The sequence below is a fragment of the Balaenoptera ricei genome, chromosome 15 (assembly GCF_028023285.1).
Source record: "Balaenoptera ricei isolate mBalRic1 chromosome 15, mBalRic1.hap2, whole genome shotgun sequence".
Lineage (NCBI taxonomy): Eukaryota > Metazoa > Chordata > Mammalia > Artiodactyla > Balaenopteridae > Balaenoptera > Balaenoptera ricei.
The window spans coordinates 33,331,782-33,343,706 of record NC_082653.1 but is presented as its reverse complement, the minus strand read 5'-3'; the positions used below and the strand labels follow the sequence as shown (position 1 = coordinate 33,343,706).

Below are 11,925 nucleotides of genomic sequence, written 5' to 3'. Positions count from 1 at the left end.
AAAGGCGCGGGTGTCCTGCGAGCAGTCACGAGAACTCGCCGGGGAGGACGCCCAGGTCCAGCCCCTGCAGATGCTCCCTGGTTTCTTTTTCCATCAGCTCCTTATGTCACCAGGTAGGAGCTAACAGCAACTTAAGCTCCAAACGTGGCACACAGGTCGGCCCTCCTGAGCTTGCTGGAAGGAGTACTGCACTTTCCCAAAGGTGAGGAGGCCTGGGGATGATAAGTCCTTGTCCTGCTGGTGAGCACAACCACCATGTGACCCTGGGGACGCACCCCCCTGGCCCTCGGTTTCCTCATCAGCAAAGGGCTCATGCCTCTCACCTGAGGTACCTCAGAAGGCTGCTGTGAGAATGTACAGGATTCAAATTGAAAAACAAAACAAAAATCTCTAAATCAGGACTGCACAATATGTATGAACACAAAATCAAATGGGAAACATAAAACCATGCATGGGAGTTAGAAACTGAATCCACGACAAGGGAGGGCACACAATTTGTCACATTTTATTTCTCACAAAAAAAATGGATCTGAAGCAAGTTATGCCACGCATTAAGATCTGCACAGCTGTGTGTTATAAGTCTCTGGAAACTTGTCTGTTTGGTGAAAGATTTTCAATAAATGGGAGAAAGAAAAACAATGTGCTATATAGACACAAGGTGGCATCAGTCTCCTGGCTACTGACTACGAAATTCCCCTATTTCACCAGAAAGCAGGCAGGGAATCAAAAGAAAACAAAATCCCGCTGACCCTCAGGCTTTCTTGATGGCAGCTCTGTTGAGCTTCCAGCTGCCGTTTCCCAGGACCCCCATCAGCAGCCACGTCCACAGAAATGTGCCAGGCTCCCTGATCCCAAAGGAAGACCTATTCAAAGGTGGCTCTCTGCTGCCGGGTCCCAGCTGAGACTCCCTGCTCCCAAGGACCCACCATCTGCCCACAGTGGGGTACCATGAGACAAATGTGGCGCCATTTCATCTCTGGTTTGGGGAACCAAGTTCATTCTGCAATCAGAAAACTAGATTCGTTACTAATCACCTCCACTCTTTAAGACTTATTGCTGAGGACAAGCATTTTAAGGACAAGTATTTAGAAAAGGCCTGTAAGTACTTGCTTTTTGGGTGCCCAGGACATGACTCAATACCTGCAGCAGCCTCTGGTACATGTACTTGTTCAGCCAGAATGATGGAATATGGGAATTAGAAGACAGCTCAGAAAATGAGGACCCACAGAGTGGTGTGTCCGTCCTACCTAGCGTCATACAGCCAGCGCTAAAACCCCACGCAAAAACACATTTTGTTTTTAAGGGGGCCTTGGACCTGAAAAAGAAAAGCCATGTACTGAACTGGAAATAAAAGTTCAGAAGAAGGAAGCTGTTGCACGTGGAAGGTCACACAGCGACTGTGAGCTGAGACATCAAGAGGGGTCTGGCCCGTGCTGGACGCTTCAGTGATCTGGGCTGGCTGTGAGCATCCACGGATGCAGTGAGGCTGAGATAAACAGAAATAGAGCAAAGCAGCACCAGCCCAAGGTGCTGAAGCAAGCTGTTACACCCCCATTTGGCAATGAGAACCAATATGGCACAGAATAATGGAACACACTTGGCCACCAAGCTCTCTCTCCTATACCCCCTTGCTTATTGTCCTGACAAAGAACGTATATTCCCAAAGTCAACCTCACTCCTCTAATTAAAAGGAAACAATAAATAAGTCACAGTTGAAAAGAAAAAAGGTCCCCCTGTAAAATACAAACTACATTTAAACTGGTCACATTATACAACAAGTGTGCATTTAATCTAGTCTTCAGAAGCTTCAAACCTCTAATTGGGTTGGGTTATGCAGAGTTGTAAGCAGGACTTTGTGGTTTCAGTGAAGAAGTCATGGTACAACTGAAATCACTGTAAGAAATAAGTGATTTTTAAAACACACAGATACACACTTGCCTTAAGAGTTATACATATATATATATTATATATATAATATATACACACACACACACACACACACACACATAACACAGCAGCTTACGTGGGTGGTCAGCAAGGCCAAGGGCATGGGCATGTGAAAGAGAAGCCCACTGCTCCCTGCCAAATGGGGAAGCCCCCAGAAAGGATTCAGCAGCAACAAGTCTACAGCACAAACGTGAACGACATCATCCCTGAAAAGACTCAGTTAGCCGACTGCCCTATAGGAGCCACTTGAGCCTAAACCCTGTGGGAAAAGGCCCAATTACAGTATATCCTACTGCATACACTTGAAATAGTACAGTGTGGCTTTTCTCCAGACTATTATAATTTTTCATGCTTTCTGAAAAAAATAAAAACTGAAACCTTCTTTCAGTCTGTGATGAAGCGAGGTGAACCCATATCATAAAGCAGAGCTCATACTCCACAGGATTTGTGAACAGAATGCTTATCTGATTAATAAGTCTTCATCCCTTCAGCCTCAGGAGGTAACACTCCTGTAGCTCCAAGGCAGGGATTACTGAGAAGCCCAGGGAAAGCGCTCCAGTAGTAAAGACATCCAAGCTGTGCACCTCTTCCCTGCTGGGGGTCAGCTACAAAGAGAGCTCGGTGGGGGCTAAACTGGACGAACACAGATGAATGTCCACTCTGATCAAGCCCAGATATGGAAGCTCCAGCTTGGGAGCTAGAAGCACCAAGTAGGTGCTCCAGAGCTGGGCAACACTGTCTTCTAGGTTGTTAAAAACTTCGGTTTTAAAAACCCAAATGGTTTTACCCCCATGACTTCTTTCCAACTCAAAGCTGTAGGTTACTTACAACTCAAATCATAAGCACATAGACTGTACACACAGATTTTTTTTTTTTTAAATCCACAAATAAAAAACACTGTAAAAAAAAAAAAGACAGTGAGTTGAAGTCTTGTCTTTGTCCAGCTGGGCTTGCCCTGGAGCCCTGCCCCTCACTCAGCCCTGTTCCTGCTCTCCTGGCCCTGGGTGGTCCCTATTCGTCCTCTGTGGCAGCTGTCAGCATCCCCTTGTCAGTCAGGTGAGACTTGAGCATGTTGAAGATGTGGAGCTGCTGATCTGGCCTCAAGGTCAGGAACTGCTGAACCAGCTTACTCGGATTAGGGCCCCTGGAAGAGGATGAAGAAACAGCACTGAGCAAAGCAGGGGCCAAGCAACTTCGAGGGCCTGATTATTCAAGTAGCTGTTCCCTCTCTGGATTCTCTACTAATGGAGGGTAGGGGTCCTCAGGGAATCCATAACTAATAGCAACCGAAAACTGCATTCACATTTGGTTTTTTTCACTCAAACTGAGAAGTAGCTAAAATTCTAGAATTTCACCACACTTAAAAATCCACTAACTTGGTTCAGATGGAAAGGTACTATACCTGATAAAACTGGCAATATACACATTGACAAAGGTGGCCATCAGATACTGGCAGTCAAAGCGATCCATGATGCCTCCATGGCCAGGAATGGTATTGGCAAAGTCCTGTTAGAGGAGGGGAAGGATTGATGAGCCTGGCCTCAGCCAAGTCAAAGCCTGGCTTATGGTCCCACCTCAATGTCCAGCTACTGTACTGAATAGCTTAGGGCAACAGAAAGTGAAAAGTAAGTATTGATTCAAATGCTGAAGCTATAATAGTACACAATCTTATTAAATTACAAAATGTTTCTTTTGAAGAAAGAATATATTAACAAATATACTGAAAATCCAACCACTGAATTTTCTTAGAAACAATGTATCTTCCTTTAACCTACTTAAATTCCATGCATGGGTGAAGAAGAGCACACATTAATAATCAGGGTTCATAGCTTGATATTTTGAAGGGGGTGGTGGCTGATGAGGTGGGACAGGAGGAGGAAGGCAGAAGACGGGTGAATAGGGGCCCAGCTAGGAGACAATGAGAGGAACAGAAAAGGGTTTTCCTACTTTGATTTTAAAGGCTCGCTTGAATCCACTAGCGAAGAACCCTCCAAAGGGGCCAATGAGTGAAGCAAAAGTGGAGAGGGCAATGCTGTGAATCTGGAAGGGGTACATCCGGACTGTTTTCTGAAAAGAATAAATGAAGTCAGTCGAGATGCCTGCAAGCCCAGGCTTGTTACTTGTTAACATTAAAAAACAAACAAACAACAACAACAACAAAACCACCTCTTTATGAAACTATTTCTCTCCCCCAACCCCAAAAAAATTTAGGAAGAAGACTGGTTTGGGGGTTTTTGTTTGTTTTTGGTAAATCTCTAATATATGGCTTAATAGAGGACATTAAGGTATTACGCATTCAGTCTACAGCAATATGATGTTTTGGTTGAAGTGTATGAAGAAAATCTAGCCCTACAAGGATACGTTGTTGAAAAAAGGAAGAGTATTTTAGCACCGTCTTTTCAGATAATTATGGGTATTCTCTGATACTACACCAGAACTTAAGTGGTAGTTTTCTAAAAATTTGGTGCAATGTGGAATCTGAAAGCCTATCAATGACCGTTTTGTACTCTTACATTAAAATCCATTGGTCTATCTTGCACTTTGAATGGATCGTTTACCTGTGCATGACTGTGTAACACCATGCACTGGCCATTTCAAAAATACTGGTTCACTGAGTTACACAAATCTTTCAAATGTAGACAAATTTTGCCATACAATGTCAAAATGTCATATGTTAAAATCACCACAGATCCCTCAGAAAAGCCTTTAAGTATTAAGAAGCTGTCAAACTTACAGTAGCAGGTATACACTTTCCAAAACTCTAATTTGTACTTGAAAGCCAAATTTTATCGTTGGTAACAACTACTGTCAGTTGTTTTCTTGAAGTGACAGACTCACTTTGTTCCTTTTCAAGAAAAATGTCTGCCAAAAATCCAAATCTGAAAAATTAGTTTGTTGGTTCTTTTCAAGTAAAAATTATGTCCCCATAAAAAAGCCGCTAGTTCAGCTCATAACTCAAGCAGGTGCACATGCAGTCTTCCTTTAGGTAAGCACTGTCCTGTAGCATTTAGCAGAAGCATTTTATGTATAATTTCCATTTTGGTACCAGAGCATTAGAAAGGTGTGTATTCAAGGGTCAAGATTTAATAAAATTAATAATTTTACTATTTCATCAAAGACACTCTTAAGGTGAGCTGGCTGAGTCTTCCTGTGAGTAAGTGGCATAATGAATTCAATGACAGTCCAGTTTAGTGCCACGGCCTTCACTCATGCTAAGGTGCCAGCACTGCTTTTGCACCATCATGGCAAATGTTGACAAAGTGAAAAAGTGAAACTTTCTTCATTACGTTACGAAGAAAGTACAGACCCCCTGAGAGGACCTCAGGGTGCCCCAGGATCCAAAAGCACACTTTCAGAACCCTGGTCTTAATGATTTAAAGAGGGAGGAAATGTCTCCTCCTGTCCTCACCCTGAACTGACTTGAGCAATTCTCCAACCTGGGGCTTACAAGCTTGGGGGAGGGAGGAAGCTAGCTGTTTTTGAGGGAAGGCAGTGGTGGAGAGGGGGCTCTCTCTTTGTAGTCACTATGCAGCCAAGGATCATTCGCCCCATGTGAGTGGCACATACCCAGCCAATGACCGACTGGATCACCCCAGGAATGTTGTACTCCTGCAGACGAAACAGGTCCGAGGGCTCACAGTCCACAGTGAAGCTGTTGGTATCATTGTTGTACTCCACGGGGCAGACAAAGCATCTGTACCCGGACATCACATAGGACAACTGAGGATGAGAACAGACAGACAAAGGAGACACATTCCAGCCATCTTGCCTGGGCAGCACACGCCTGGTTCAGCCAAGTCCCTCACAGTGCCTAGCACCCTAAGTGCAAGCTATGCACTAAATCATAGGTTCATATTTCACCATATGCGTATTTTACCTGTATCTGGAAAAAAAAAATGAAAAAGAGCCTGATGGCCCACTGAGGCCTCAATGTACTTGCTCCAACAACCAGGCCCTGAATAAACCCAGGAAAGACCTGAGGGAATTTGGGCAAAGAACTACAAGAAGTTTCACCCCATTTGCAGGAGCGATGGTCCATTTTTCTCAGGATCCCTTAATTCAAAATGGCAGGTGGTGAGGGGAGTGGTATAGTGAGAGGAAGACAACCAGGAGGGGAGAAAGCTGAAGAGCAGTAAGTAGGGAGTCAGCCCTGAAGGGCAGCTGGACAACTCTGAAAAGGGGAGAGACTGGCCTGAGGGTCAGAAGCAGCAAATGGTGCTCTAGAAAGGGCTGGGAGATGATTCCTCTCCAGGCAAGACACCCACAGGAGAAAATCTGGGTTAGAATGGCATATCCCACCTCACCTCTTACTCTCAGGCAAAATATCAAATGCCTGGACAAGAATGCCATCTCCTGAGTGTTGCCAGGCCTCAGCCTGAGAGGAGTACAAGGTGTGCACGGCCCCCACTCCTCTACTGCTTAAAGACTGGCAGATAAAGGACAGCTGGCACTGCCCATGCCATGTTCATGCCCCGCTACAGGGCAAGGTTGCCATTCAGCAGGACAGAGTCCTTGGCCTCGGGGGACATGCTCACTAGCCGTGAATGGGCTTTGAAGGTGGGTGGGAGGCCTCTGCCCATCCCCCACCCAGCTGGGAGCACCACCTACCAGAAGGCCAAATACCACAGTAGCAAAGCAGCCCCCAATGAAGCCTTCCCAGGTCTTCTTCGGGGACAGCTGTGGACAGAGAGCAAGTTCTTAAAAAAAGGCATTTTGATAACTCTAGCTTTGGGAATAATGATTAACTGTTAAAAGTCTTTCTACTATTAAAAAAACTCATTCAGTTAAACCCCTCACCTTCTAAAATACCCCATACTTGGTTTCCTTGTTCCCTGCCTGATAGCCCTCAGTTTCCTTTCTGTTTCAATTGGCCAAATAATTTAATTATATTATAAAACAGCAAACTAATGATAACACTCAAATTCAGATCAAAGCCACAAAAGTGTGCCTACGCCGTCTATAAAAATATTTTCCCTATTAGCTCTTTTTTTTTCCTATGAGTAGTTGTCAAGTCTTCCTCTGGCTTTTCTCTTGAAGCTAATTTATTACTAGCCTTTCATCAGGATGACATAAAGATGTACACACCAGCTAGATCTCTTCTGTCTCCTAAGCTGATCTACTCATAATTGAAAGCACCACCCTCCCCTCACGGTGATGGTCCGTGTTAGGGTGATCCACTTACCTTGATGAGTGGGGTCCGACCAAAGAAGAAGCCAAACATATAGGCCATGATGTCATTACAGATCACACAAGAAATGGGGACAATGAACCTAGGAAATAAACCAAAGTAAGAATCAATGCTACCAAGACGATAATACCTCAGAAGTCCACAAAACAATGCCATTCATAAATTTCAGTACCACAATAACCCATATAGTACTTATTAACCATTAAGGAATAAGTTTAAAAGAAATAAAATGCCACATAAGCCATACCTAGTACCCGGCACATAGCGGCATTCAAATGTTTACTGAATGACTACTGAATAAATGGAGGTGGTATTCTATAAAATATCATTTGTTCTTTTTTCATTATAAAGTAATATAAAATTTTAAAGTGTAAAGAAAAGAAAAAATAAAAAGTTGCCTGTTTCCCCTATCCCTATCTCCATTCTCCAAAATAACTACTTTTAATCATTTCTGACTTTTCTTCTTCTAGCAGTTACCTCCATAATCCTAAGTAATACATTTATTATCTATTTCATAATTTACTTTTTTTTTTTTTTTTAAACTGTTTATTACTAGCTCTAGTGAGCCCAACTTTTCCCCAGGACTACACTGAGAGCAAGACCAAGTATATATAGCCAGATTTCTTCTCTGCCTCCCTCTGCTGGTCTGGTCATCCCCACCACGAAAAAAAAGGGACAGTTTCCAAACTTGTACCATCTCTCTCTTCTCACTTTCTGCTCTCTGACAGTCACTTTTTTCAAATTTCCTCTATTACAGTTTAACATAACATACATAAATCCTAGCCCCTCAACTACAGGCAATATTTTCTGACTTCCTGCTTGTTAAGGTAGGGATTTAGAGCACCTGTATCCACCCAACCACCCATAGTATTTACTTTGTTGAGGCTTTTAGCAACATTCTCTGCTCTGCACCTATAATTAAGTCTTGAAGGTTCAGTCTAAAAACCAATAACTAGAGATTTTAATATGATTCACTCTAGAACCAAGTGGTATGTCTAGCCCTAAACATGAGAACTTAGCATGAGCCCCTCTTTAGAATTACTTAACAAAACTCCGAAAGAGAGGGAGAGTACGTCTCAAGTCATTATCATTATTTTAAACATAATAATGCCCTAAGGGGAACATTTAGATGAGCTAGTCCCTGTTCTAAGCACTTTACATATTTTTACTAATTTATTCCTCAGGCAGTGGGTATTACTGTGCCTTCACCCTGAGAACAGGAAACAGAGGCACAGTTTGGGATCTTTTTTTTTTTTTCTTTTAATTTATTTATTTATTTTTGGCTGTGTTGGGTCTTCATTTCTGTGCCAGGGCTTTCTCTAGTTGCAGCAAGCGGGGGCCACTCTTCATCGCGGTGCGCGGGCCTCTCATTATCGTGACCTCTCTTGTTGCGGAGCACAGGCCCCAGACGCGCAGGCTCAGTAGTTGTGGCTCATGGGCCCAGTTGCTCCGCGGCATGTGGGATCTTCCCAGACCAGGGCTCGAACCCGTGACCCCTGCATTGGCAGGCGGATTCTTAACCACTGCACCACTAGGGAAGCCCACAGTTTGGGATCTTAATCACAGTACTTTAGCACCTCATATACACAAGGATATGCCTTCACATTTTCACTAAAAGCATAGCTTCTTCAGTCAGCCTACTGATTTCTATCAATGGTGATAGATTTCCTGCTGAAACCATTGCATTTGTGGAATAAAATCTACTAAGTATATCATTCTTTTGACACACTGCCAGATTCCATTCGCTAATAGTTTATTTAGTATATCTATAATCATAAAAGAAATCAGTTTATCATTCTTGTTTCTCCCTCCCTATGCTTTTATCAGTTTTAATATTAAGGGGTGGATAAAACTCAGCTGCTATCATTGGTCATTTTTTCCAGGTGTGGATTCTTATGCAATTTTCAAAGTTCTTTTATAGTTACTGATCTATTCAAGTTTTCTTCTTCATGATTTTTACTCGGTGACCTCTTGTCAGGAAATCATGATTTTTTCTTCTAGATTTTCAAATTTGTTGCCATATAGTTTCATTGTCTTTGATTCTTTAAATATCTCTACACCTGTTAGTCTAGAACCGTGGTTCTCAAAGTGTAGGTCCCAACCAGCAGGATCAGCATCACCTGGGAATGTACTCGAAATTCAAGTTCTCAGGCCCCACCCCATAGCTACTGAAGCAGAAACTCAGGAGTGGGGGGGCCCAGCAACCTGTGTTGCAACTAGGCCTGCAGGGGATTCTGATGTAGCTCAGGTGAGAACCTCTGGCTTAGACAGTTAATCAGGGTTTCTCAGCCCACCTATACGAGAACACCTACAAAATAAAAGGAAAAATCCCCCCAACATCACTCACCAGATCATTCCTTCAAACAGGTTGTGGATAACAAGATGTGACTGGGTTACAACAATCAGTAATGTTACATGGGTCCAGCCAAACTGCAAAAGAAGATAAAGGATAAACTTTACCTTTACCTTTTCTATAAACTTTATAGAAAATTGCTTAGAAACAGGTAGGAAAGATATCTGCTTCTGTACCTGTCTAACAGGAAGTGAAAAGGTATAGAACAGGCCTCTGGGAAGAACTATGTTCCCCAGCTACGGTTGCCATCAAGAGGGCCCATATGGCCCACCAGTTAGTCCTTCTATGCTCCAAAAGCCTGGGTATTTCTCATTTTCTTAGTAAGTATTTATTGAGTGCTTAGGACACTCAGAGAGGGGATGTTTTTAGGTTGAGGGAGTGATATAGTAGGCAGGATATCTATGGGCAATGCCTAAAGCTTCACCTTGAGCCTTACCTGGAGGCCACCCTCAGGTCCAGAGGGCAAAGACTACTTAGGGTGTAAATTACGTAACAGTGATTGGGTCTAGGTGGATAAAGAGCCACCAAACTTCACTGGGGATGCCTCCTTCATCCTCTAGGTTCTAGATGCATAAGAACAGACTGCATTCCAGGGTTTTGATTTATCACAGAAGGGATGAGAGGCCTGTGGAGTTTCCACAGAATTTCACTTATGCCAAGAATTTTGACACTGATGCACATATTTCCCTTACCATGTAGAACTGCAGTCGATAATGCTTCTTGACCAGACTCAGCACAAACATGCAGAATCCTAGTTTGAGGAAGAGGAGGAGAAAGGGCAAAATGAATCACATTCTGCATTTATCTTTGTCCTAGTCATTTCCTTTAGCTGTGTTAAGCAGTCCTTTGCTAATTTCCTGGCAGCAGTTAACCAGGGCACAAATTCATAGCCCAAGGGAATAAAACCAGATAAACAGTCAGAAGGAAAAAATGACTCCTTCAAGACAATTAAAGGAAGGCAATATTTTAAAATCTTGCAGACTACACTCAACTTAGGACAATGTTCACCAGATAGAAATGTTTTGATCCTAGAGCAGGGGCCAACAACAGTCAGGCCAGCTGCCTGTTTTTATAAACAAACTTTTATTAGAACACAACCATACCTATTTGTTTACATATTGTCCAGGGTTCCTTTTGTGCTACAATGGCAGAACTGAGGAGCTGCAACAGAGACCCTATAGCCCCCAAAGCCTATAATATTTATTATCTGGACCTTTTAAGAAAAAGTTTGCCAATCTCTGTCCTAAAGAACAAGCAGAAGGGGGATCCACCTAGTACGGGGCCAAGGCCATCCTTGCATCTCTCTCCTACTGACCCATATGACCAAACTCTCCAGGAAGAAAAGGGATTTTACCCATAAGTGTGCTGGGTCCCTCAAAAGCAGCCCTGCCCAGAAGAGAGCACATCACTATTCAAGACCCCTGGCCTCCCTTTGTGGGGCTGCTCCCAGGCTCTGAGGCATGCTCTCTATCCTCAACACAGCAGACCTCTCGGAAGTGGACTTCATATTTTAATAGCCAGGTGTCATTCACAGAGTCAAGTATTGCTATCAAGCTGATGAACAACAGGTAAGACTGAAACGTATTAGGTCAGAACAAATTTCTCATATGCCTCAAACTGGCTTTGAGGGTAACTATGAAGAACGCATTACTAGCATTACTGTACAGTCTTAACTGAGTTTAGATTGACAGAGCACTTCACTGTTTGTCAAGTTGCAATGTATCTGATCAAATCCTCACAGTAATGCTCCTGTTTTAGCTTTAGATTACAGAAGAGCTAACTGAGATTCAAAGAGTAAGCTCCTGGCTCCTTTGAAGTCACAGGTCTTTTTAAACCCAATCAATAAAATTTCTAATACACTGCAATGTCCCTTTTTTTAAAATTAATTTTTATTGGAGTATAGTTGATTTACAATGTGTGTTAGTTTCTGCTGTACAGCAAAGTGAATCAGTTATACATATACATATATCCACTCTTTTTTAGATGCTATTCCCATATAGGTCATTACAGAGTACTGAATAGAGTTCCCTGTGCTATACAGCAGGTTCTTGTTAGTTATCTATTTTATATATAGTAGTGTATATGTCAATGCAATGTCCCTTTTTATATACAAGTTCCTGGGTGGCTTTTGTTTCAGTCACACTGCAGAATCTCTGCCAAGAGGACAGTCAGGACACGACCATGCTATGCAGTCCTCCAACAGAGGCTGGAACACAAGGACAGGTGGCACAAACTCAGCCTCCACAACCACACAAGCCCCTTGGTCTCATTTCTCTTAGTAAAAAGCTGCTACAGCTCACGTAAGGCAGAACCCTTAGCTCTGCTCCCCTAAGTGGTCAGAGTTAATGTCATCAAAACCTTACATTGACCAAGAAATGCCCCAACTCAGCAGACATGCAAAAACAAGACATACACAACAACTGGTGAGCTGCTTGAC

At 43.0% G+C, this 11,925-nt stretch overlaps 1 protein-coding gene across 2 annotated transcripts in view; it reads right to left on the bottom strand.

Moving 5' to 3' along the window:
* Positions 1–485: 485 nt before the first annotated feature.
* Positions 486–11,925, bottom strand: part of CDS2 (CDP-diacylglycerol synthase 2) — a 59,846-nt gene continuing 48,406 nt past the window's right edge. For both annotated transcript variants that reach the window (XM_059898169.1, XM_059898168.1), the window contains exons 6-13: positions 10,181–10,239; positions 9,483–9,565; positions 7,130–7,217; positions 6,556–6,624; positions 5,515–5,667; positions 3,895–4,014; positions 3,350–3,453; positions 486–3,091 (exon numbers count right to left, since the gene is read on the bottom strand). In XM_059898169.1, coding sequence (XP_059754152.1) covers positions 2,959–3,091; positions 3,350–3,453; positions 3,895–4,014; positions 5,515–5,667; positions 6,556–6,624; positions 7,130–7,217; positions 9,483–9,565; positions 10,181–10,239 — 809 coding nt within the window. In that variant the 3' untranslated portion in view covers positions 486–2,958. The remainder of the gene's footprint in view (positions 3,092–3,349; positions 3,454–3,894; positions 4,015–5,514; positions 5,668–6,555; positions 6,625–7,129; positions 7,218–9,482; positions 9,566–10,180; positions 10,240–11,925) is intronic.